At 31.4% G+C, this 25982-nt stretch overlaps 1 protein-coding gene across 1 annotated transcript in view; it reads left to right on the top strand.

The window, feature by feature from the left end:
* Nucleotides 1-21195, top strand: part of AGPAT5 (1-acylglycerol-3-phosphate O-acyltransferase 5) — a 64063-nt gene extending 42868 nt beyond the window's left edge. The window contains exons 6-8 of the mRNA XM_044660915.1: nucleotides 6084-6245; nucleotides 10364-10487; nucleotides 20853-21195. Coding sequence (XP_044516850.1) covers nucleotides 6084-6245; nucleotides 10364-10487; nucleotides 20853-21078 — 512 coding nt within the window. The 3' untranslated portion in view covers nucleotides 21079-21195. The remainder of the gene's footprint in view (nucleotides 1-6083; nucleotides 6246-10363; nucleotides 10488-20852) is intronic.
* Nucleotides 21196-25982: the final 4787 nt, after the last annotated feature.

Genomic DNA, 25982 nt, shown 5'->3' with positions numbered 1-25982 from the left:
AGAATTTTGAACTATGAGTTAGAAAATATCTGGGCTTGAATCTCTTTTAAAAATTGTTAGCTATGTGACCAGTGGCTGATCAGTTTTTTTCTTTGAGCCTCAGTTGCCCCATTTGCTAAATGAGGATAATATTTGTACAATACCTGCTTTACAGTATTATTATGAAGTTCAAGTGAGATAATCATGTAACATGCTTAGCATATCTTAAAGTTTTGTAAATAGCAGCTTTTGTTAATATTATTAAGAAAATCAGATATTAAAGACAGTTTGTAATTGAAAAGAAACACAAATGTGTGTGTGTTTGTGTGTGTATATAAAATGTATGTGTATCTCCTTTGTCCTAGTTATTTAATCTTTTTGACTCTCAATGTCTTTATCTACAAAATAAAGTCAGTAATACTTGTCTTAATGCTTAAATAATAATCAAAATTGTTCTTATTACTTTAAGTAAAATTTTATTGAAAGAAATATTCTTTATGTCAGGTGGTGAATTACAACAATTGTTTTGGGATTCTTATTTCCTTATCTGTAAAATTGAAAGGTTTGGACTAGATAACCATAAAGTCTATTCCTCTCTAAATTTATCATCTTTTGAGCCTTAATATGAGATTGTTGTCTTTTCTTAGTTTACCCTATCCCCCCACATACTTCTTGAAGAATTTCAAGTAAAAAAAAAAAACTTTAATCATAGAAGCATGAGATTCTTCTCACAGAACAGCATAGTATATCACTCATAGAAGATGAGCACTTATACAATCCTTCTCAACTAGACTATTCTGATAGTACCTGTGTCAATTGATATTGTAATTTGGAATGATTTTTGTTTTTATAATGGTTATGTTAAAAAACATTGAGATATGTATCAGTACATAATGGATAGAGAACTGATCTCAAAATCTGGAAGACCTAGGTTTAGTTTTTAGTTCTTTTGTCTTCATGATTCTGGGCAAGTCACTTGATCTCTCAGTGCTGTAAGTGACTGATCCTCTATGACTATACGTTGCAGAAAGATACTGACCTTCACTATTAGATTTTTTTTTTCACCCAGGAAGTTCTTTATACTAATAAAATCACAGATCCAGTTACTCTATGATTATATTAAATTTTTACTAATGGTGAATGCCTACTTATATTTCTGACATAAATTCAAATTGATCTTGATGAATTTGAAAATATATTGTCAACATTTTGCTTTTAATTAATATTTATGAGCCAACATTTATTATTATTATCAATGGCTTCTAGTTCTCTTTCCTAGTTTACCTATTCCTAGTTTACATATGAGGACTATAAAATTTGTCTCATAAAAGAAAATTTGTCATAAATTTTTCTATATCAGTATGTAGATTATTTTATATAATATAGTTATTAATTGATCTTTATCAATTATCAAAGTTTGTGATATAGTTCATCTTTAACTCCATTTACATGAGTTGTTTCCTTTGGTAGTTCTGTTATAACTAATTTAATTTCTTTATATCTAAATTAAAAATTGTTTTTGAAAAGGAATTGGCTAGATGGTCTCTTGTGTTATATTAATTTCCTTATTTTATTTTTAAAAGATGAATGAATAAAAAACCATTTCTTAGGGGATTCTACATTCACATAAATCTCCATTTTAAAAAAATTTGGCTTTACTGACATTCTGTTTTCTATTGTGATTTTACCTTGTTATTTTATATTTTGGTAATCAATTTTTCCTTCCTCATTTTAATAAGGTTAGCTAAAGATTTATCAGTTTTATAACAATAGCTTCCTAATTGTTCAGAGTTTTTTCATTCTTTTCTTTTTCCAACCCCTCTTCTACATAGTTGCCAAAATAATCTTTAATCGTAGCTTTAATTATGTCACTCCCTTTTGAAGAATCCCTGAAGTCCCTCAGCTTCATGTTTTAGAGGTCTTCACATTCTGTTTCCAGACTTATTGAACCACTGCATGCTTTGGCAGACACTATCTTCTAACCAAGCTGTACTATTTGTTGTCCTTCTGTCTCAGTGCTTTCGTACACAGTCTGTTTTGTATGCCAGAATATACTGCTTCTTACCACCACATATAGGAATCCTTTTTTGATTCCCTCTAATTTAGTGCCCTTTATTTCCCCAGATTGTAGTATATGCACTTGTCAATATTGTAAATGTTGCCATCTTTCCTGAAGAATTCTTTAAAAATATTTTTCATTTGTCTTTGTAGTGCTGGTGCCTTGCACATAATTTGTTCTTAGTAAATAAAATTTTAAGATCTAAGTAATTATCTTTGTAACACATTTTAATAACTGTATATTTGATCAGAAGAAGATATACATTATGTAGAATGAACATTGGAATTAGGAACTCTGCACTCTAATCTTAACTCGCTACCTGAGTGACATTAGATAATTCTTTACATATATCTCCTTTTTTCTTATCTGGGAAATGAGGAAATGGGCTAAAGGATCTCCCAGTTTCTTTCTGCTTCAGTGCTTCAGGATCTAGAGTCCCCGAAACTCAGCTTTATAAGGAGCTCTAGGAGTCATCTATTCTAACCTCTTTCATAATTCAGAAATGCTTTGTTAAACATTTCCAAGCAAGTAGTATCTAGACTCCTAGGTGAGTAACTTCAGTGTTGGGAACTCACTGCTTCATAAAAAAATTCCTTTATTCCTTATCTGATCATAATCTGTTATCTTTACATCTTTCCCTCTTTTTTAACCCTATTATTCATCTTCACCATGACTTCTAATCTTTCACCCCAAGCCATCACCTCTACATCAGATAAACCTTCTACCCTTCTCCATCTTGGCCTCTTGGTAAACCAGTTCAACTTCCTACTTTGCACTCCTTTGATTTGTTATCTTACCATTGATTATATCTTGCCAAACTGCAACCTTGGATTACTCCCATCCTCTACCTGTACTCCTATTGTCATTGTGTGCTAGAGAAAATCACAAAACTTTGCCAAGTCCACTAAAAATGTATGTACTTAATCTCAACTGTGCCCTCACTACATTAAGGCAATGATTTTTATACTTCCCTAATCAATTTGCTATCACCCTCCCTGCATAAGTACCATTTCACTCCTCCCCAAACCTTTTAAGGCTTTCCTTCTCCCACCCTCTCAGCTACAAAATGTTACTTTGTATTCCCCCTGAAAAAATTGAAACCATTTCCCAGAAACTTCCTCCTCTAACCTCCTCAATTCCCATCATCACTCTACTAACTCTTTCAGCTCATTTTCTTGTGAATTATGACACTTCTTTTCAAGATAAACCCTTATGCATGGACATAGTATTCCTTTATATCCCATCTTTAGTGGATTCTTCCCTCTACTGTTGCTGTTCTCATTTATCTTGCCTCTTTCCCTTTCCATTTGCTTCCTAGCTGCCTGCAAATGTGCCCATGGACATTAATTATTGCCCCATATCTCTTTTTTCTTAGCTAGCCTTGGGAAAACTGTCTGTTATTTGTACTTCCTTTTCCTTTCCTTTCACTTTTCTAAAACTCTCAGACTGGTTTTCTGATCTAATTATTCTATTGAAATTGTTCTTCCAGGTTACCAATGAATCTTTTAGTTGCTAGATCCGATGCCTATTCTTGATCTTCCTTCTTGATCTCTTTGTAGCCTTTGATACTGTTGATTGATTACCCTTTTCCTCTTTGATAATCCTCTTCTACTGATAACTGCTCTCATGTTTCTCCTTTTACTTGTTTGTGACCGTTTTGCTGGATTTTCATATCCACATCATGGCTGCTAAGCATGGGGTTCCTCCAGGCTCTATCCTACCTTTAAACTATGTTATGTAGCGATCTTATTAGCAATGATAGTTTCATTTATCTCTATGCAGATGATTCTCAGATCTACTTGTCGAACTTTACTGTCACTGCTGATCTCCAAATATATATTTGACAACTCAAATTGAACAGTCTATAGACATCTTAAGCTTCAACATGTCTAAAACTGAACTCATTATCTTTCCCTCCTAAAACATTCCCTCCTTCCTAACTTCACTGTTGAGAGCACCACCGTCTGGTTACCTAAACTCACAACCTAATCTTTGACTTTTCTCTCAATCCCCATAACCAGTCTCATGCCCCTTTCTCTTTTAATAATGCTGCCACTATTTCAAATATCATCTTATGCTTGGGACTAGTTCTTCCGGCCTTGAGTAGTCTAGAGACTACTATTACGACTAGTCATTATGCCTATATCACCCCCCCCCATCCTCCTGTTCAGTAAAAATTTAATTAAATTTTTTAAGTTAAAAAATTAAAAAGATTTAATTTAAAAACATTTTAAATCCTCCTATTACCTACAGGATCAAATATAAAATACTCTGTTTGGATTTTAAGGACCTTGACACCTTCTAGGCTTCTTAACCTTTTATTTCCCATCTATATATATTGTATAACCTAGTGACATTGTCCTGACACAACACACTCCACTTCTTTACTGTACAGTTTCCCTGACTGTCTTCCATGCCTGGAATGCTCCCCTTCCTTAACTTCTACTGGTCTCTTTCAAGTCTCCTTTAAAATATCACCTTCAGGAACATCTTCCCAGTCCCCCTCAATACTAATGCCTTCTCTCTGAAATTACTTCAAATTTGTGTGTATGTGTGTGTGTACATACAGACACACAGTTGTTTACATGTTTTCTTCCTCATTATATTGAGAATTTCTTGATGGAAGGGACTTTTGCTTTTCTTTGCATTCCCAGGGCTTATAACAGTGCCTTGCACATGATAAAAACTTAAAAAATAATTAACTTGTCAGGGAAAATCATTCCATTTTTATTGTATCCTGGAGGCAAGTAATACATTCTACCTCAATACTTTTGTATCAAATGGGTGAGGAACAAGTAAGTAATGTAGCCCAGCCATATTTAAAGTACAAGGGAAAATGTTCATTTACAAACAATTGTTTTTAAACTTTGCATTTTTTCCCAGTTTAGTTTTAAGTTGTGAGTCTATACACACACACACACACACACACACACATCATTTTAATTATTACTTTTGACATGTTACCTAGTCAGTACTTATATATTTTCTAGTTAAAGGTTTTTCTTTTGTAGTGGTCTTTGGTTATCTAGATATATAGTGAATCATGTGAGTTATGAGCTAGTTTTTCATTCAGGACAGTTTAGCCCTAGGGTAGGAGTTTCAGAGCTTAATATGTTAAATCCCACAACCTCAAACTATAGTGCAAGTGGTAATAAATAAAAAATAAAATGATCCAGTTAGATGAGTTGGAATGTAAACCATGATCTATTCTGATTTAGGACCTAATATATATATATATATATATATATATATATATATATATATATATATATAGCCTTTTTTAGCACTGAACATGAAATTACCAGAACTATTTGAAAAAGTCATAACATTGTTAGAAATGGAAAGACATTGAGATCTTTAATCCAACCTATTAAAAGATTAGTGGTTTCAATTATTGAAAAAAAAACAGAAACCTTTTTCTAAGCTTTCTCAGCTCAGATTAGAGAACGAACCTTCTCAGGAATACAGTTTAAGATGGACCATTACCTTGGAATATTTGTTTAAAGGAAGGAGTTTTTTATAACTCAAAGGAATGTTAGAGATAATATAGTTCAATCTCCATATATGTGGAACTTGCAGAAGGTTTCATAGGTAGTAAATAGTGAAACCAGGATTATAATCCAGTAATCTTTCTATGTATTGTCACAAGTGTTATACTTTAATTTCCCTCTTCCTACCTACCCTTTTCTTTCCCATTCCCCAAGCTTTGGTCTGAAAGCTCAGCAGTCTGGAGAACTCAAGTTAAGAAGCACTTGTGGTATCTTCTGGCAATGTACTCCCAAAAAATTATAATCAGGATAATTTAAGTATGTGTTATAATAGTAGTATGAGTAATATGAGGAAGAGGAGTAATTATGAGTACTAGTATTATATGTCAGCTATTTCTGGCAATTAAAAAGGAATATCTACATAAGACCATACCAGTTTAATTTTTAAATTATTATATGAACTGAACTCTTTTTTATAATAGGGAACAAGCAGGATTATTTTTTTAATTAATTCATTGTCATTTCACTTTTATGGAATTTTACTTTTCTCCTCTTAGGCCTTCCAGTGTTAAAACATGTCTTGACACCAAGAATAAAGGCAACATATGTTGCATTTGACTGTATGAAGAATTACTTGGATGCAATTTATGATGTTACAGTAGCTTACGAAGGTACTGTGGATCAACTAGGAAAGAGAAAAGAAGCTCCTTCTATGGCTGGTAAGTTCGATAGTCTCACTTTACTTATTTTATTATTTTTCTAAAATGGGAAATTGATAGTAATCTTGTTTCCTATGTCTATACATTGCAAAACTTAGCCATTTATAGGGTGAGACTTAATTTGCAGTGTCAAATGATATGATAATGTGAAAACATTTTTGAAAAACTTAGTGTTAATATCATTTTTAGCTCTTATTATTTGTTTTCTTAGTATTGTCTTTTTTTTTACTTATTTAGTTATATGTAAATATTTTTGGTGGTTGTTTTCTAATATTTTGAGTTCCACATTCTCCCTCTCCCTCTTTTCCCCCTTGAGATGGTAAGCAATTTGCTATTGGTCATATATGTGGCATTATACAAAACATTTCCATATTTGTCATGTTGTGGAAGATGACACATTTAAAAAACCTAAAAAACATGAAGAAAATAAATTGAAGAATGATCTGTTTCAATCTGCTTTTAGACTCTTCAGTTTTTGTTGTGTTTTTTTTTTTCCTGGAGGTAGATAGTATTTTTCATCATAAGCCTTTTGGGATTGGTTTGGATTATTATTATTATTTCTCAAGTAAAAGTATTACTTGAGAACAGCTAAGTACTTCACAGTTGTTTATCATTCATTATTGCTGTTGCTGTGTATAATGTTCTTCAGGTTCTGCTCACTTAACTCTGAATCAGTCCATTTATGTCTTTTTCATGTTTTTCTGGAATCTTCTTGCTTATCATTTCTTATAGCACAATAGTATGAATAGTATTGCATTTACAGTCATATACTATAATTTGTTAAGCCATTCTCTAATTGATGGACATCTCCATAATTTCAAAATTTTTTACCACCACAAAAAGAACTACTATAAGATATTTCTGTATAAATATGTCCTTTTTCTTTTGATCTTTTTTTGAGATGTAGTATTGTTGGATCCAAGGTCATATGTGTTATTTTATAGCCCTTTGGGCATAGTTTCAAATTGCTTTCCAGAATGATTGAAGTAGCTCATAGCAGGCAGTGCTCAATGTCCCAATTTTTCCAAATCCCCATCATTTTCATTTCCATCATTTTCCTTTCCTGTGATATTAGCCAAATTGCCAGCTTTGATGTGGTGTGGTACCTGAGTTGTTTTAATTTACAGTTTTCTAATCAATAATGATTCGTGGGACTATAGGTAGCTGTAATTTCTTTGTCCGAAAATTGCCTGTTCATATCCTTTGACCATTTATTAATTGGGGATTGACCTATATTCTTACAAATTTTATTCAATTCTTAATATATCTGAAAAATGAGGTCTTTGTCAGAGATACTTGCTATAAAAAAATTCCTGTTTTCTCTTTTCTTAACTCTCATTTGCATTGGTTTTGTTTGGTATAAAACATTTTTTTAATTTAAGGTAGTCAAAATTTTCCATTTTATATCTCATAATGCTTTCTGTCTGATCCTACATTCTTCCCTTATCCATAGATATGGTAGATAAACTATTCGAAGTCATGCATAGTTTCTGTAATTGATTAATTATCAATTATTTCATATTTAATTAGTTGATCTTTAAATGTTTGGTAAAACTCCTTTGTAAATCCATTTTGTCTTGGAAATTTTTTCTTAGGGAAGTTATTAATGGCTTGTTCAATTTTTCTCTAATATGAGACTGTTTAAATATTCTAATTCCTCTTCTATTAATCTGGGCAATTTATAGTCTTGCAAATATTTTTCCATTTTTCCAATTAACTTGTTAGATTTTTTTGCATATAACTGGGCAAAATACTTACTAATGATTGCTTTACTTTTCTTTTTCATTGGTTATGAATTTACCTTTTTTTCATTTTTGATATTAGTAATTTGGTTTCTTTTCTTTTTAAAAAATTAAATTTAAAATGATTTTTCTTTTTTTTTAAATAAAACCATCTTTTTGTCTTATTTGTTCAATAGCTTTCTTTCATTTTTATTAATCTCTCCTTTGATTTTCAAGATTCCCAATTTGGTGTGTAATTGGTTTTTTTTTATTTATTCATTTTTGGTTGCATGTCGAATCAATTGATCTATTCTTTCTCTTTTTATTGATGTAAACATTTAGAGATTTAAATTTTCCCCAAAATACTTCTTTAGTTGCAGCCCCAAAATCATGATTTCATTGTTTTCATTCTCTTTAATGAAATTATCCATTGCTTCTGTGATATTTTCTTTAACCTATCCATTCTTTAGAAATAACTTAGACTATTTAGTTTTTGATTAATTTTTAATCTTTAATTCCTCAGCCTTTTATCGAATGTAATTTTTATTGCATTATGGTCTGAGCCACCTAGCTCTCCTCCCAGAGTAAATGATTCTTGTTGTTAATCTTAGCCCTTTCCCCTTTTTAGAATTTCATAACCCAACCTCCTTTGATCCTTTAATTTAGAAGCTACTAGGTCCTGTGTAATCCTTTCTGTGGCTCTTTGATATTTAAAGTTATTTGTTTCTGGCTGCTTGCAGTATCTATTCCTTGTCCTGGGGGCTCTGGAATTTTGACATAATATTTCTGGAAGTTTTTATTTTGGGATCTTTTTTAGGAGGTAATTTGTGGATTCTTTCACTTTCTCTTTTCCTCTCATTTGAGAATAGCAGAGAAGGTTTCCTTGATAGTTTCTTATAATATGGTATCCAAGCCCTTTTTTAGTTCATGGCTTTCAGATAGTCTAAGAATTCTTAGATGATCTTTCCTGGATCTATTTTCCAGGTCAGTTGTTTTCTTTTTCTTTTTCTTTCCTTTTTTTTACATCTGAGTGTCTTTATTATGCTTCTTGATAGTAGAAAACACTTTTTCCTTTCTTATGTGGATTGAAATAGATAATTCAGTTCTCTAAAAAATGCATCAGCCTTTCTAGGCAAAAAGAACATGTACTTTACACTGTAGATTGTTATACTTTTAAGACAATACTCATCAGTAGAAAGAAAAACAGAAGGGAAAATTTGCTAGATTTTAAAAAGTTTGAAATAATAGTAGGAAAATAATATTTCATGGTAGAATATATTTTTAAGTGATAACACTTTGACTACTTGTTTTTTGTTAGTAATAAGGCAAGATCATATGTGACATTTTTTTTAATTGAAGAAAAAAGGAAAGTAAATCAGGAAAATAATATCCATATTTTATTATTTTTTCTCTTTAAATACAAGTCAGTTGTTTTCATAATAAGATATTATAGATTTTTGGTTTTATTTTGATTTTTTTTTTATTATTTCTTGATGTTTCATTGAGTCACCAGCTTCCATTTTCCCCAAGTCTAGTTTTTAATAAATTATTTTCTTCATTGAGCTTTTCTACTTTTTCCACTTGGCTGATTAATTCTTAAGAGTTATTTTCTTTCATGGATTTTTGTGCCTCCTTTTCCATTTGGCCAAAACTACTTTTTTTTCACTTTTTTTTTTTAAAACCCTTGTACTTCGGTGTATTGTCTCATAGGTAGAAGATTGGTAAGGGTGGGCAATGGGGGTCAAGTGACTTGCCCAAGGTCACACAGCTGGGAAGTGGCTGAGGCCGGGTTTGAACCTAGGACCTTCTGTCTCTAGGCCTGACGCTCACTCCACTGAGCTACCCAGCTGCCCCGGCCAAAACTACTTTTTAAGAAATTGTTTTCTTCATTTGATTTTTGTACCTCTTTCTGTTTGGACAGTTCTCATTTTTAGGCAAGTCTTTCTTCAGTTGATTTTAAAATATATTAAAATATATGTTAGTTCTTTTTTTTCTCTTGCATCAGTCTCATTTTCTTTTTCCAATTTTTCTTCTGCCTCCTTTATTTGATTTTTTGAGCTCTGCCACAATTTCTTTTGAGGCCTGACACCATTTCATGTTTTCCTTTGAGTCTTCGTGTGTATCTGTTTTGACATTGTTATCCTTTTTCAGCGTGTATATTTTAACCTTTCTGTATTACTACTTTTTGTTATAGAAATTTTATATTTTCCTCTGGGAAGTCTTTGATTATTATGTAAAAAATATATTATCATCAGTTTAATTATATTGCCTTTGAAAATTATAGCAGAAATGGTATAACCAAATTTCCACTACTCTGTGCCAATATGGAACCAAAAAGCATGAATTTTTCATTCATTTTATTAAGTAGAAATATGGGTGTCATTTCTCCTTTTTTAGAATTTCTCTGCAAAGAATGTCCAAAAGTTCACATTCACGTTGATCGCATAGACAAAAAAGATGTCCCAGAAGAACTGTCATCAATGAGAAAATGGCTTCATGCCCGCTTTGAAATAAAAGATAAGTAAGTAACAACATTTATACTTAAACAGTTCAGTATGTTACTGAACATATTCATCTTTAACATCTCAAGAAAACTTTTATGTAATGTCTTTTAGATTTCATGCTATGAGTAAATTAAATGTTTTCACATTTTTTATGTCATGTTTATAATTTTTAAAATAATTTTAAAAGTGAATTAGTAGATTTCATTTTGATTTATTTTATTCTCTACACATGCATAAAAATTTTTGTTTAAAAAATAGTTCTTTTACCATAATAACAGATGAAAGAGACAAAATACAAAAAGACCTTTAATCCTATGTTACCTTCCTTTTTACCTTTAATCCTATGTTACCTTCCTTTTTTCTTCCTTAGTGATGGCAATGGAGGGTCAGGAAAAAGGACAAAGTAGTATATCATGAATTATATATACCTTTTAGACCATCTATAAATATTAGCATAGTTTTTCATATTCCAAATGTGATTTTTTTCCTCAATTCCAACAATTGAACATTATGGAATTAAAATATATTAATGTCTTTGTATTCTCATGTAAATGAAGTCAGAAGGAAGAGAGTCATAGTAAAATTTGAAGATGACTTAAAAGTCTTCTTGGAGAAAAGCAAACAAAACAGTTGAAGTTGGTCTTGTGTCCCAAGGCAACAAGAAACAATTAGAACACTTGGTCAGATTGTCTTACAGTTCTTTTAGGTATTTGTAAATTACATACATAAAAATTACATACATGAAAATAATGAAAGCTTAATTGCTAATTTATATTTCAGAAGATGAAGTAGAGAAATTCTACAAAAAACTGAAAACCATCAAATTAAACAAACTGATATTTTGTTATTAGTTAACATCAAAGAAGTTGGAGTTAGATGAGGAAGATTAAAAATGTTGTAAAATATAAATCAGGGAAAATGAATAGGAAAGTCACTTAAAACTTATTGCATTTAACATATATGATTTTGTTTTAATTTATTTTTCTGGATGTATGTCAGGGTAGGAAACTGATCATCTGCATTTTATAGGCTTAATATTAAGCAACTTGTCCATATAGCCAGGATTTGTCAGAGGAAGACTTAAATTCAGATTTTACTGATTTCTAATTATTGTCACATTGTCTTGCTTTAGGAATAACTCATATATATGTTTAATCTGTGTAAATCATTTACCTTGACAAGTAAAACCAAAATTATCCTTAGTCTACAAGTAATTGATTTAAAAAGAGAGGTTGTTAATATATAACATTAGTTTAGAATATAAATTTCTTTGAAAGTCTTGTGAAGAAGGATGGTGGAAGATTATGAACAATATTGTCTCATGAAACAGCATGAACCAAGAGATAGGGAAAAAAAAATTTAAAGCTTGATGAGAAATCTAGAAAAGTTTATCCCAAGGGCATGTAAGGCTAAAACTATGAGGGGGGAGGGGCAAGGGAGCCATCAGTAAAAGAAAAGACTTGCAGAGGTTTAAAAAATAGTTTTATTGATGTATTTTCATTATAGACCAGTCATTTTGGTGAAAAGTCTTTGCCTCCCAAGAAAAACATAAATCCTTCCTTATGAAAAGGAAACAGTAAAGCAAAAAATACCTACAATAGTGAGTCATGGTTAACGGAAAAGGAGAGTGATACATTTCAGAATTTGTTCTCTGCCACTAATACTGTTTTTCCCCTACTTAATTTCTCTGTGCTTTTAGTAATTTTTCCCCCTACTTATAGTATTGTGGGGTAATTGTATGTTTTGTCCTTTTAAAATCTATTCTGCATCATTTCATATAAAATTTCCTTCACTTTTTTGAATTCCTCATTTCATCTTATTTTCAGTTAACATGCATAAATGAGAATGAGGGTAATCTACTAATAAATTGGTGATACTGTAATTTAATATGTGAAAACATGTTTAAAATCTCTGATTAAAGATAAATACAAAATATTCTAAGGTTTTATCTCATACCCTGCAAATTGATTGTCAAAGATATTCAATCAGGGTCACATTTATTCTTTTTTTAATTTAGAATATTTTTTCATGGTTACATGATTCATGTTCCCCCCTCCTGAAGACAACAAGCAGTTCCACTGGGTTATAAGTGTATCATTGTTCAAAATCTATTTCCATGTTAGTCGTATTTGCAGTAGAGTGATCTTTTAACATCAAACCCTAATCACATCCCTATCGCCCTACGTGATCAATCTTATATTTTTATTCTGCATTTCTGGTTCTACAGTTCTTTCTTTGGATGTGGATAGTGTTCTTTCTCAGAAGTTCCTCAGAATTATCCTGGGTCGTAATGGCATTGCTGCTGGTAGAAAAGTCTATTACATTTGATTGTGCCATAATGTATCAATCTATGTGTACAATGTTCTGGTTCTGCTCCTTCTGCTCTGCATTACTTCCTGGAGGGGTCACATTTATTCTGCACCCAACCACAATACAAAGTTTTGGAATAAAATGACAAAAGTGATAGTTCTGTTCTCAGGCAGTTTGATGTTCTTCTGAATGTATTTTTTAAAAAAGAAAGAAAAGAAATAATTTTGGGGGGAGGTTATGGGAATGTGAAAATTGGTGCATATGTCTTGGACATTGGACATGTTTGTTATGAATTGAAAACAAAAAAGTGACTAAGCCATATCATTTTGATCCAATGAATCCTGCTAATGATCATATTCCCCAAGGAGATTGAAGGCAGAAGCCAAATGGTCAATATATAGCAAAATATTCTTAGATGCCCTTTATGATAGTGATATGATAGGAAAGTAATAGAAACAAATTATTCCTTCAAATGAATTGTGATATTATCATATCTAATTCTGTAAAGTTCTATCCTTTGGATTATTTGATTAGTTCAACCCTAATTCTGTAAACTAGGTAATATTGTCATTTTTATTATATTCATATTGACCAAACCATAAGCACCTGATAATTTTCCAAACATTTAAATTTTTTTCTCTACAAACTGTTTTAGTCATTTATTTAAATCTGTGAGTATCATAGTATATTGCTAGATTTTTTTTACATTTTGTCATTTTAAGAGGAAATTTACTACTTTAATTTTTTTAACTATTTAGAAATGCTTATGATTTAAATGTAACCTTATTTTGTATTCCTGCCTCTTAAGCTAGTAATCAGCTTTGTCATCTACTTCTAATATTTCTGAGAAGTTTCGGGTGTTTTTGCCTCATTTTCTAGAAAGCTCATTATCCTTCAATTATTTTTCTACAACCTCTCCTAAAATTCAATATTATTGTTTTGTAGAGTGCTCATATCTTATTCTGATTTTATCTTTTGCTCTATTAATTTTCCTTTTACAACAGCAATCTACACTTCCTGTCTACTCTTTAGAGATTACATGTCTTTATTTTTAATTCTCTCTTTTTTGTACATAGTAGGTGCTTTAAGTTATGCATATTAATTGTTAAACTTTGCAGATATTCTCTTTAAGAGATGTAATTTCTTTGATATCTTTACTTAATTCTTTTATTTTTCTTTTCAACCATTATAATGGTTCATTGAGTTGTTTTATTGTCATTTCTATTTACCTGGTATAATTTATTGTAATAGTTTCCTTCTTCCTTTAAAATTTTTGATTGTTTTCTTTTCTGAACAGCATTTAATCAACATATGGCTCATTCCTCCTCTTGTTAGTTTTAAATCTGATATTATCTAGTCACGTTTTTCCCCTTCTGATATTTTTATAGCCACTTCCCTTCCCTTCTTCTGTACTAAATAGCTTTGATAAAGATCCAGTGCTATTTTGACTTTGCTACCTGTCCCATTCTCTTAACCATTGGTGTAGGATGAGATTTGTGGACCTAAAATGAGTGAGGGTGACCAAGTACACCTTTTTACTGCAGGGAGTCTGCAAGGTCACTGTAGCTAGGCCCATTTATCTTCAACAAGAGAGGGTTTCTTCCCAACAACAAACTCTTGCCAGGCCCTTGGAGCTGGTTGGTTTCACAAGTTCCAACCCATCGTGGGATGGAGTAGGAGGGGGTAGGATCCCTAGAGATGCTCCTAAGGAGAAACTAAGAAACCTTTGAGTTTGTTCCTCTAAATCAGTGGTTCCCAAACTTTTTTTGGCCTACTGCCCCCTTTCCAGAAAATATATTACTTAGCCCCCTGGAAATTAATTTTTTTAAAAATTTTAATAGCAATTAATAGGAAAGATAAATGCACCTGTGGTCATCACTGCCTCCCTGGATCGCTGCAGCACCCACCAGGGGGCAGTAGCGCCCACTTTGGGAATCACTGCTCTAAATCTCCCTCCCTGCTGGTTTACTGCCAATACTATATTAGAAAGGCATAATCAGTTCCATATTTCTGGGTCCATCCCTCCTCCATGCCATAGCCACTATCTTCAGTCCCTGAGCATGGAGTGTAGGTATAGAGAAAAGGTCCATTCATAATAGTTAGTACCAAGGAAATAATATAACTGAACTTCTTTCCTACATTAACTCTACCTTCTTGACTAGCCCTAACTTTTCCTACCTCCAAATCCTCAGGGCTGTTATGATTTTCTGACATTCCTTCCCCTTAGTATGAAGGTACCTGCAGATATTAATGGATTAACTCTAGAAAATAAAGCCTGAAACTACAGGCCCCACAAGTTAGTGGCTTACCCTGGCCTAGCACAGCCACACAGGGTATCTGTGGGATGGAGAGAAGTACCAGGAACAAGTGGCTAGTGAGATAGTGTTGAATTGTTTCTAAAGGAATTATGTTTTCATTCTCTTGCTCTTTGATGCTTTGTTGGGTAATTTAATGTGGTTAAGGAAGAAATTCAGCTTCATGTTAACTCTTATTTCACCATATTCTCAGAGTTCCACCTGAAAATTATATAGCAAACTCCTCAACATCAATATTAGTGGAACCAACCACACCACAGGCTGGAATATATGCTTAATAGAGGAGGCAGAAATGACATTGATAAGATGAAATATAGGAAAAGAAACTAGATTGGAGTTAGTGTACAGAGAATAATATGTTGGAGAGTGATATAGGATTGAGTTTCTAAAGTAACAGGAGGAGAGTAGGATATCAAAGCTATAGAAAAAATCATGGACTCGTTACCAAGAAAACATCGATAACTGTTATCTGCACATGTTTTTACTTTTCCATATACATATAATTTGTAAAAAATAATTTACCCATGCATTGAAATTATAATTAATGAATTATTGTGTTCTAATTATAATTAATGAAATAGGAAGGCTATTGGATTTTGTTTATTTAATAATTTTTATTAGGCTATTATATTTTAATGATAATTAATGAAATTGGAAGAGAATAGGAAGGCTAAAGGAATAAAAAATGCTAAACCACAGTAGATTACATTTTTTTCACTTATACAGTGAAGATAGAGAAAACAAAACAATCCTACTGTGCCTGTGGCTGGTTGACTATTTTAAAAAAGCATTCAGTTCAAAAGAGTAAATACAGACTCACAGATTTCTTTCAACAAAATATCTCCCTTTATATAACAGCAGAGAGGTCCTTGTTTTAAGACCATTAATATCAGGCAAGGTATCAAATAGGGAGCTATATACTTGCCAATTGATACTTAACACTTTTATAGGAGATCCAATGCAAAGCTCAAGAGGAAAGTTACTGTTTACCTATGGGTACAATTGAAGAAAGCATTTATTCCTTAAATATGGTGAAGTCCTTACTAGTGATCCTAGCTGTGGATGGCATTGTGGTGATTATATCAACCCCTAGAATACTGCAAAGTCTCCTGCATGCAATTATAATCACTAAAAAGTTTTGTTCATTTTGTTGAGCATCATTTCATTTAAACCCTCAGATTTCTCTGAAACTATCCTTTTCATCATTTCAAAGCCAGAGAGATTCTAAGAAATCAGAATTAAATTTCAAATATGAGGCACTGAAATAGGAAATGGAATCTTATGAATAAGTAGACCAGTTTGGCTGGAACATGGGGATCCAAGGTGGGTAATAGTAATATATTATATTTAAGCTTGGAAAGTTAGGTTAAGCCTAGACTCTGATGATTTTAAGAGTTAAAGAGAAGAAATTACACTTAATCCTCAAAGCAATATGGAGCTCTGTGTTCCTGGAACACTACATCCCCTCCAATATTTATTATTTTCTTTCACTTTCATATTGGCCAATCTGCTAGGTGTAAGATAGTACCTCAGAGTTGTTTTGATTTGCATTTCTCTTATTAGGATGGATTTAGAATACTTTTTCATGTGATTATTGATAGTTTTGATTTCTTCATCTGAAGACTTCCTATTTATATCCCTTGACCATTTGTCAGTTGGGGAATGGCTTGATTTCTTGTACATATGATGACTTAGTTTCTTATATATTTGGGAAATTAGACCTTTGTCAGAGAGTTTTGTTATAAAATTTTTTTCCCAGTTTGTGGCTTCCCTTCTAATATTAGTTGTTTTGGTTTTGTTTGTATAAAACCTTTTTAATTTAATGTAATCAAAATCATTCATTTTATATTTTGTAATGTTCTCTATCTCTTGCCTGGTCTTAAATTCCTTCCTTTCCCACAGATCTGACAGGTATACTATTCTGTGTTCACCTAATTTATTTATGATTTCACTCTTTATATTTAGGTCATTTACCATTTTGAATTTATCTTGGTATAGGGTGTGAGATGTTGATCTAAACCTAATCTCTCCCATACTCTTTTCTAACTTTCCCAGCAGTTTTTTTGTCAAATAGTGAGTTTTCTTGTTCCAAAAGCTGGGATCTTTGGGTTTATCAAACATTAGCTTGCTGAGGTCATTTACCCCTAGTCTATTCCGTTAATCCTCCCTTTTGTCTCTTAGCCAATACCATATTGTTTTGATGATCACTGCTTTGTAGAACAGTTTAAGATCTGGTACAGCTAGGCCCTCATCCTTCACTTTTTTTTTTTCATTAATTAATCCCCTTGATATTCTTGATCTTTAGTTCTTCCAGATGAACTTTGTTATACTTTTTTCTAATTCTATAAAAAAGTTTTTTGGTAGTGTGATAGGAATGTCACTGAATAAGTAAATTAGTTTAGATAGGATTGTCATTCTTATTATATTAGCTCATCCTATCCATGAGCAATTAATGTTTTTCCCAATTGTTTAGATCTAGTTTTATTTGTGTGAAAAGCATTTTGTAGTAAATTCGTATAATTCCTGACTTTGTTTTGGAGATAGATTCCTAAATATTTTATATTGTCTAGAGCAGTGATGGGCAAATTACAGCCTGGGGGCCAGATGCTGGGGGGGCCCCCTGAAGTGTTCTATACTGCTGTAGGACATTATTCCTAATATGATGAATGCAATGAGTAGTATACAATACAATGAAACTTCAAAAGAGTTGCCTTAGAAACAGACGTTGACAGTTGAGCATTTCCTTTCCTTTGGCCCCCTCTTTAAAAAGTTTGACCATCACTGGTCTAAAGTGATTTAAAATGGAGTTTCTCTTTCTAACTCTTGCTGCTGAGTTTTGTTGGAAATATGTAAAAATGCTGATGATTCGTGTGTGTTTATTTTGTATCCTACAACTTTGCTAAAATGATTATTTCTACTAGCTTTTTAGTTGATTTTCTAGGTTCTCTAAGCATATATATCATATCATTTACAAAGAGTGATAGTATAGTTTCCTCATTGCCTACCTTAACCCCTTCCAATTTCTTTTTCTTCTCTTAATTTGCTACTGCTAGCATTTCTAATACAATATTAATTAAGAGGTGATAATGGGCATCCTTGCTTCACTCCTGATCTTTTTGGGAAGACCTATAACTTATCCCCATTGCAGATGATATTTGCTGATGGTTTTAGATAAATACTGTTTATTATTTTGAGGAAAGGCCCTTCTATTTCTATACTTTCTAGTGTTTTTAATAGAAATGGCTGTTTAGGGGCAGCTGGGTATAGCTCAGTGGATTGAGCCAGGCCTTAGAGATGGACAATCCTAGGTTCAAATCCAGCCTCAGACACTTCCCAGCTGTGTGAACTCTGGGCAAGTCACTTAACCCCCATTGCCTAGCCCTTACCACTCCAAGACAGAAAGTAAGGATGTTTTTTTTAACCCTTAGCTTCTGTGCATTGGCTCATAGGTGGAAGAGTGGTAAGGGTGGGCAATGAGGGTCAAGTGACTTGCCCAGGGTCACAAAGCTGGGAAGTGTCTGAGGCCGGCTTTGAACCTAGGACCTCCCATCTCTAGGCCTGACTCTCAGATCCACTGAACTACCCAGCTGCCCCCAGAAAGCAAGGATTTAAAAAAAAAAATAAAAAATAGAAATGGCTATTTTATTTTGTCAAAGGCTTTTTCTGCATCTATTGAGATAATCATGTGATTTCTGTTAGTTTGATTATTGATAATGGTCAATTATGTTTTCCTAATGTTAAACCAGCCTTGCATTCCTGATATAAATTCTACCAGGTCATAGTGAATAATCCTTGCGATGACTTCCTTTTGTAATCTCTTTGCTAGTCTTTTATTAAGATTTTTGCATCTATGTTCATTAAGGAGATTGTTCTGTAATTTACTTTCTCTGTTTTTGGTTTTCCTGTCGGGAATTAGTACCATATTTGTGTCATAAAAAGAGTTTGGAAAGATTCCTTCTTTGCTTATTTTGTCAAATAATTTATATAGTTTGGGGATTAGTTCTTTAAATGTTTAATAGAATTCACTTGTGAATCCCTCTGACCCTGGGATCTTTTTTCTTAGGGAGTTATGGCTTGTTCAATTTTTTTTCTAAGATGAGGTTACTTAAATATTCTATTTCCTCTTTTGTTAATCGAGGTATTTTATATTTTTGTAAACATTTGCCCATGTTGTCATATCCGTTGCCATATAATTTGGCAACATAATTCTTTAAAATTGCCTTAAATTCTCCTTCATTAGAGGTGAGATCACCCTTTTCATTTTTGATACTGTTAATTTGATTCTCTTCTTTTTTTAATTAGATTTACCAGTACTTTATCTATTTTGTTTTTTCGAAGTACCAGCTCCTAGTCTTATTTATTAGTTCCATCGTTCTTTTACTTTCAATTTTATTAATTTCTCCTTTAATTTTTAGGATTTCCAACTTAGTTTTAATCTGGGGATTTTAAATTTCTTTTTCTAATTTTTTAAGTTGTGAACCCAATTCATTGATCTTTTCCTTCTCTATTTTGTTGATACAGGCACTCAGAGATATAAATTTTCCCCTGAGTACTGCTTTAGTTGTATCTTAATAGATTTTGATAGTGGAATGTGGATCAATTAATTTTTCCTCCAACAGTGGAGTGATATATCTCTATTTTTGAGCAACAAATCCAACATTGACTCTTTCTCTTTTAATATATATTTTTGCTTCTTTATTGAATGAGAATCCCACAAGTTATTTTGATTTGCATTTTTCTTATTAATGATTTGCAGGTTTAGAGTATAGATCTAGATCTGGAAAGGACCTCAGAAACTATCTAAACTTAACACTAATTTTATAAATTAGAAAACTGAGACCTGAGAAGTTGTGACTTCTTGAGGTTGCACAAGTGATCAGAGGGAGGATTTAACCACAGATCAATACTTTCTTCTTTGCCTTTCTAATTTGCTGCCTCTCTAGCAATTATTTTTTAAAAATATTTCCTTTTTACATATATGAGAATGTATCCATTAGGGAATGGATATTTTGGTTTTTTTATTTGAAATAATCTAAACGTTTTGGCTATCAGACCTTTATTCAAGTTATTTAAAGCAAAGATTTATTTCCCAGTAACTTCCCTTCTTTTGAACTTGCTGTATTGATTGTGTTAAAGCTTTTAAATTTCATTTGATGGAAAAATCAATTTAACTGTTGTGACTACTTAGATCACCTTTTATGTTAAGAATTCTTTCCTTGGCTCTTGCTGTGAAAGGTACCTTATGTACCTTTTATAATTGAGGTTAGGTATCCATTTTGAGTAAATTTTGATTGATATAATTCTTCACATGAACCTAATTTTTCCAAATTGCTTTTTAGTCTTCCCAATAGTTCTTGTTAAATAGGAATCCTTCCTTACATGTTTTATGTACTTAGGTATATCAAACATTGAGTTGTTGGATTTCTTTCTACCTAATTTTCTATTTAAAATATCTATTTTTAATTATATTTTTATCTTGCCTTGATTTTTCCTTTCTATCCCTAATAGTCATTTTTTTCTAACAAAAAATTATTAAACAAAATGATGTTAAATAAATGTAGGTTGAATTAACCCAGATTTTATAGGCTTAAACTCATATTCCTTGAAAATAACTTTAAACTTATTAAATCAAACATGTTGTACTTTACAAAGTCATTCTAGAATAAATTATTGAATTTTAATCTAATAAGAAAGAAATTACTCAGAAAAACAAAACAAAACAAAACAACTTTACACTTCTATTTTATGTATCCATAGGTTGCTGAGAGAATTCTATGATTCACCGGATCCTCAAAATAGAAACAAATTTCCAGGGAAATGTGTTGATTCCAAACTAAGCCTCAAGAAAACTTTACCATCTTTACTGTTCTTAGGTGGTCTGACTGCTAGTATGATCATGACAGAAGCTGGAAGGAAATTGTATGTGAAAACTTGGATATATGGAACCGTAATTGGCTGCCTGTTGGTTAGTTTTAAAGTGTAAGCAAATGCTGTCTTCAATCAGTGGAATGTGCTAACCTATCTTTTGAGAAGCAGCTGCACATTAACCAAACTGTTTCCTGAATTTTAAGGAAGTGTAAATAAAGCCTTATTGATTGAACATTGGGTAAATTACAGTTTGTGACTTCAGCCTATTTGTGGTTGGTCTTGAATAAGAATTCTTAATTTTACAAGTTTGTTCCTGAATTTGCTGTAAAGTGAACAGATAAATTGAGCTATGTTATGCTTTATATTCCCTATGAACTAGTGTCTGTCTTGGATGAACTACAGAAGATGAATTGAAGTGTACAGCTTGTTATTTTTTATGTAATTTAAGTGGATCATTGAATATGTTACTGGATTATTTGCAATATATTCTTCCACTTCTTTTTTGGTTATTTCAGGGTTTCTTCCACAACTTGTGTTCAGATACTAATCATAGTTAACAAAGTTAATGTTTTGCAGCTATGTAACTTTTTTTCATGCTTTGTTTTTCTCCATAGTAGCAGTCTAAGAAATTAGTACCTAGATTATGAAGTGTTATAAAGAAACATTTAAGAAATGTCTATGGGGAAGAAGCTTTGTTTATCTAATAGATAGTCTTTTCATTGTTGCATTATTAACTGATTTAACTACTTGCATTTGCAAAACATTTTAACTAATTTTTAATCAAAGCAGCATAATTTGCACACCTATTGTGCACAACAGAATGTATAAAGTATAATAAAAATTAAGTCTGAGCTAAAATTGTGATAACCAAATTTTAGGAAAGCTTTTAAAAATTTGTTCAGTTTAATAAAGATTTCAGTTAAGCTAACTAGAACATATGTGCCATAAATAGTAGATCATTTAAGTTTTCTGTTACTTCATAATTATCAGAATAATCAGTGTGAATTATATGTTTATTCTGTTACTGTTAGTGGATCAAGAGTATATTTGAGGTAACAAAGCATCCAAATGTTTCTACTAACCTTGTAAGAATGTGCCTTTTGCCTACTGGATTTTTAACTTAATATTTAGTAAAAAAAATTTTTTTTAATTTTCTTATATAATTCCATTGTATTTTACCAGTCTTCATTTGGATTGGAGATTACGGTGTTAATATGTATGGTTTACACAGTAGGCTGTTGGTGAAAGAAATCCATAGCCAGCCAGTATTTGTCCTACTTAAAATTGAACCCTTTGTATAGTAGGTTCTCACTGCTACTGCCAATGCCCTTTGCAGTTGTCTCACGTCAAGAAATTCTTGTTCCTAGAGGCAATGGAACATTTATTTCATCAAGTAGGACTGAGAAGAATGCTCTTTTTAAAAGTTTTTGTTTTGTTTTTTTGAAATTTTGTTGGAAAACCTTGAGCTGGCCACAAATACAAGATTAACATATCCTCTCTTGATTCTTTGAGCTTACTTCTATAGTTCCCTTCATCTTTAATGGGGTCTGTGTGACTCACTGAATCAAATTAAGACATTGCTTTTTGGCAAAAGTCATTAAACTTATCAACTAAAGAACAAGATATAACTTGAAATAAATGTTTTTATTTTTATTTTTATCATTTTTAGTAGCCCTATAGATTTACAAATTCTAGATTTTGATTTGTTGGTAGTAGGGTTTTGTTCTTAGATTTACAATGTCAGTGAATAAGGCAAGCGATATTAATTAAATCATGATGAATCAATCATGGAAAACAATTATAGTCAATAATGTTTAATACAATACAATACAGTCTGCTTCTCTGAAACTAGAGTGAGTAAACTATTTTAAGTAACAGGTTTGAAGACTCAAATGTGGCAAACATAAGCAGCATAAAATTGGTTTAATTCTGAACAGGACATGGGCAAGACCTTTGTGTGGTGTTCTGATGCCAAACTATTTTAAACTTCATTTCATGTGAAATTTAGAACAAATTTTTAATTTTGTCTTTGGAAATGCTTTTAAGATACACAGATACAGACACAGAAAGACAAATGCATATATACCCACACACAACCACTACCACCACTGGTTAAAGTTAGAAAGAAAATCAATCTCCATAATTATGATACTTTATTTTTACCTAATAACTAGGTATCCAGTTGGTGTGTACTATAGATAAAATTTTAAAGTGCATAAATGTTTAAATTATGTTCATCTGTAATGATACAAAATAGCAGTGTGACTAGAATGAAATCTTGCTTCTGACTACATTGACATACTTTTTTGTCACACACTGAAAAGCTTAACAAAAGAATTGTTTTGTAAATTAATTTGCATATGTATCAAGATGTTTGGAAAATTAGTTATTCATAACATGCACTGATATTAACTTGAATTTTTCCAAATTGAAGTCAAGGGCCCCTATACACATAACTTTTTTTTTTTTACTTTTAGTAAAATGTTTTCATAAAATATCCCTTTAAGCTTTTGTTTGTATCACTATTATTTACATCTGAATTATTGCTTAGGTATTCTTTACAAAATACAATCACTGTGCATGCATTTTTTGTTTTTCAGTAAAAGGGTTTATGTGAATGAAAGTCAGCTAAATAAAAACTTTCCTTGACTCTTATGTCTGTGCTACTTAAAATTTTGTGGGCCTGAAAAAATTCATAAGCAAATCACATGTTGAGAACAGGTGTTATGACCAACTATGTCTTCAAAATTTTTAAAAATGGTAACCCTTTCCTTTCTAAAATGTTGTGAGGGGGACAGGTATTTTTCCCATAGATGATTGTTTTTTTCTGTATGTTTTTAAGTCAGATATTATTTTATATAAAGGTTGGAGGATTTTGAGCCAACTTGCTGGCAACCTCACAGTTATTAGTGCTATAGTAAATTAACGACATGATGACTGAAAATAGTCCAATTCATGAAAATGCTGGTTTCAAACATTCATTATATCAAATTATATACTTGTATCAATAATATTTTCACATTTTCTTGTCCATAGTTTCTTCAAGAAATATCCCAAGTAATTTTACTTGCTACCCTTTTTCTTTTGCCCTTCACAAAATTTTAACAAAAGAATGATTTTGCTGCTCTGAATGTAAAAAGTAAGAATTCAATGCTCAATTTCCCTTATGGTAACTATTTGGTAAAGATAGCCAAAATAACCAGATTAGGTATGTCATTGTTTTACTAACTAAATGCAGACTTTTAGAAACTACTTGATATATATATATATATATATATATATATATATATATATCAATGACATATTTTAATTTAAAATATTACCTCTAAGTAATATTTTACATGTATAATTTAAAATCAAATATTGAAAATCCTATTAAATAGTAAACCATTTGTATGTGATTAAATACATTCTTTGGAAAAAAAAGGCTGTCCTATCCATTTATTATTCCTAGTGATGAAAAAAAATTTTCAGTCTATAGCAGATAAATTTTGCTTATTAAGATAGTGTACATTTCTGTGTGTATTTTTTAGTTAGGCCAACTTAGGATAAGAAAAATATATTTTAAGACAAGAATTCAGCTAAATGAATGAAACAACCTGCTATTGAAGGCAACTTGCATCAACACAGACTTAAGAAAAATGAATGAAAATCTTAGAATTTGATATCATCCTGTTTGAGAAAGTTTCTAAATATATGGTAGTAGAAAGAGATGAGTTGCAGATTATTAACTGAAATTTTCACTTTTCAGTTGCATAATTTGGAGTACTTTGGACTGTGTCAATTGCCTTAATTTTTTCAATATTGATTATGTTCTAATGCCATCTATTCCAAGTAACTCAAGAGTGAAAAAATAAAAAAGTTTAAATTTCTGCAATAGGTACATAATTCCATTTGATTTGAATATTAAGTCAAATGATTTGGTTACTATCCTGAATAAGAAAAAATCTGAAATCATTTTCTAGGGAGCTACAAAGTGCTACTCCATTCAAAACACACACACACAAAACCAAAAAACAACAATGTGGTTTGGAGGGAAAGAGAACTGGATTGAAATACTGGCTTTCCAGCCTTTAATAATCTTTATTAGTATGACAATGGACAAGTTTCCTCACTGAATAATATGTATATTACCTACCTCACAGGGTTGTTGTGAGGAAAACACTTTGTATGACTTAAAATGCTATTAGAAATTTGATATTAAAATAGTAATTGATGGGGCCTGTATTTGTTAATAATTAGCATTTTATCCAATTTTAGTTTCCAAATTTTTAATACTGACTTGGCATAATGTCCTTTATATTTATAAATGTGTAAAATGTGACATATTTACTTAGTTTTTTATATTGAAGATCCTGATATTATTATTATTATTTATTATTATTATTTGTGTTTAGGCCCAGCTTGAAAGACTTGCCTGATAGTCATTTCTACATTGTGCACACATGAAGAAGCCACAGAGCACTTTTCAATGCTGTATTTGGTGAACCTGGTTGTTTTCAGGTCACCTTGTGTGTAGCTCCTTCCTATTAAGGATGAAAAGTGCTTGTGAATAAAAGTTCTTTTATTCTGTTGTCAAAATTTTGAATGTAGATTTACCACTACTTCTATATCTTAAAGGTAAGAAGATCAATTTTAAAAATGTATTTTATAATCATTTAAAAAATCTATTGCAAAATGCACAGATTGGACCTACTTAATCTTTGTTAAGGTAGGTTCATATATTATAAGTAGTTTTCAAATATTGGTGTAGTAGAAAGAGCCCTAGTTTGACATCAGAATAGTGTAAATCCTATTATTTACTACCTATATGTGATATAAGAAAAGTCACTTCCCTCCTCTGGGCCTCAGTTTCCTCATTTGTAAAATGAAGGAGTTATGCTAGATCTACCATCTTTTTCTAAATTTTATGATACTATGATCTATTAAGCTTTAATTGGTAAGACTTGATATTTTAACACATTTACCAAAAGTTTTTAACAGAATTTCATTATTTTAAGAATATTTTGTGTTGTTCTT

Source organism: Gracilinanus agilis, chromosome 2 (genome assembly GCF_016433145.1).
Source record: "Gracilinanus agilis isolate LMUSP501 chromosome 2, AgileGrace, whole genome shotgun sequence".
In the NCBI taxonomy this organism is placed as follows: Eukaryota; Metazoa; Chordata; class Mammalia; order Didelphimorphia; family Didelphidae; genus Gracilinanus; species Gracilinanus agilis.
The sequence above is the reverse complement of the archived record's forward strand: the minus strand, read 5'-3'. Positions and strand labels throughout refer to the sequence as shown.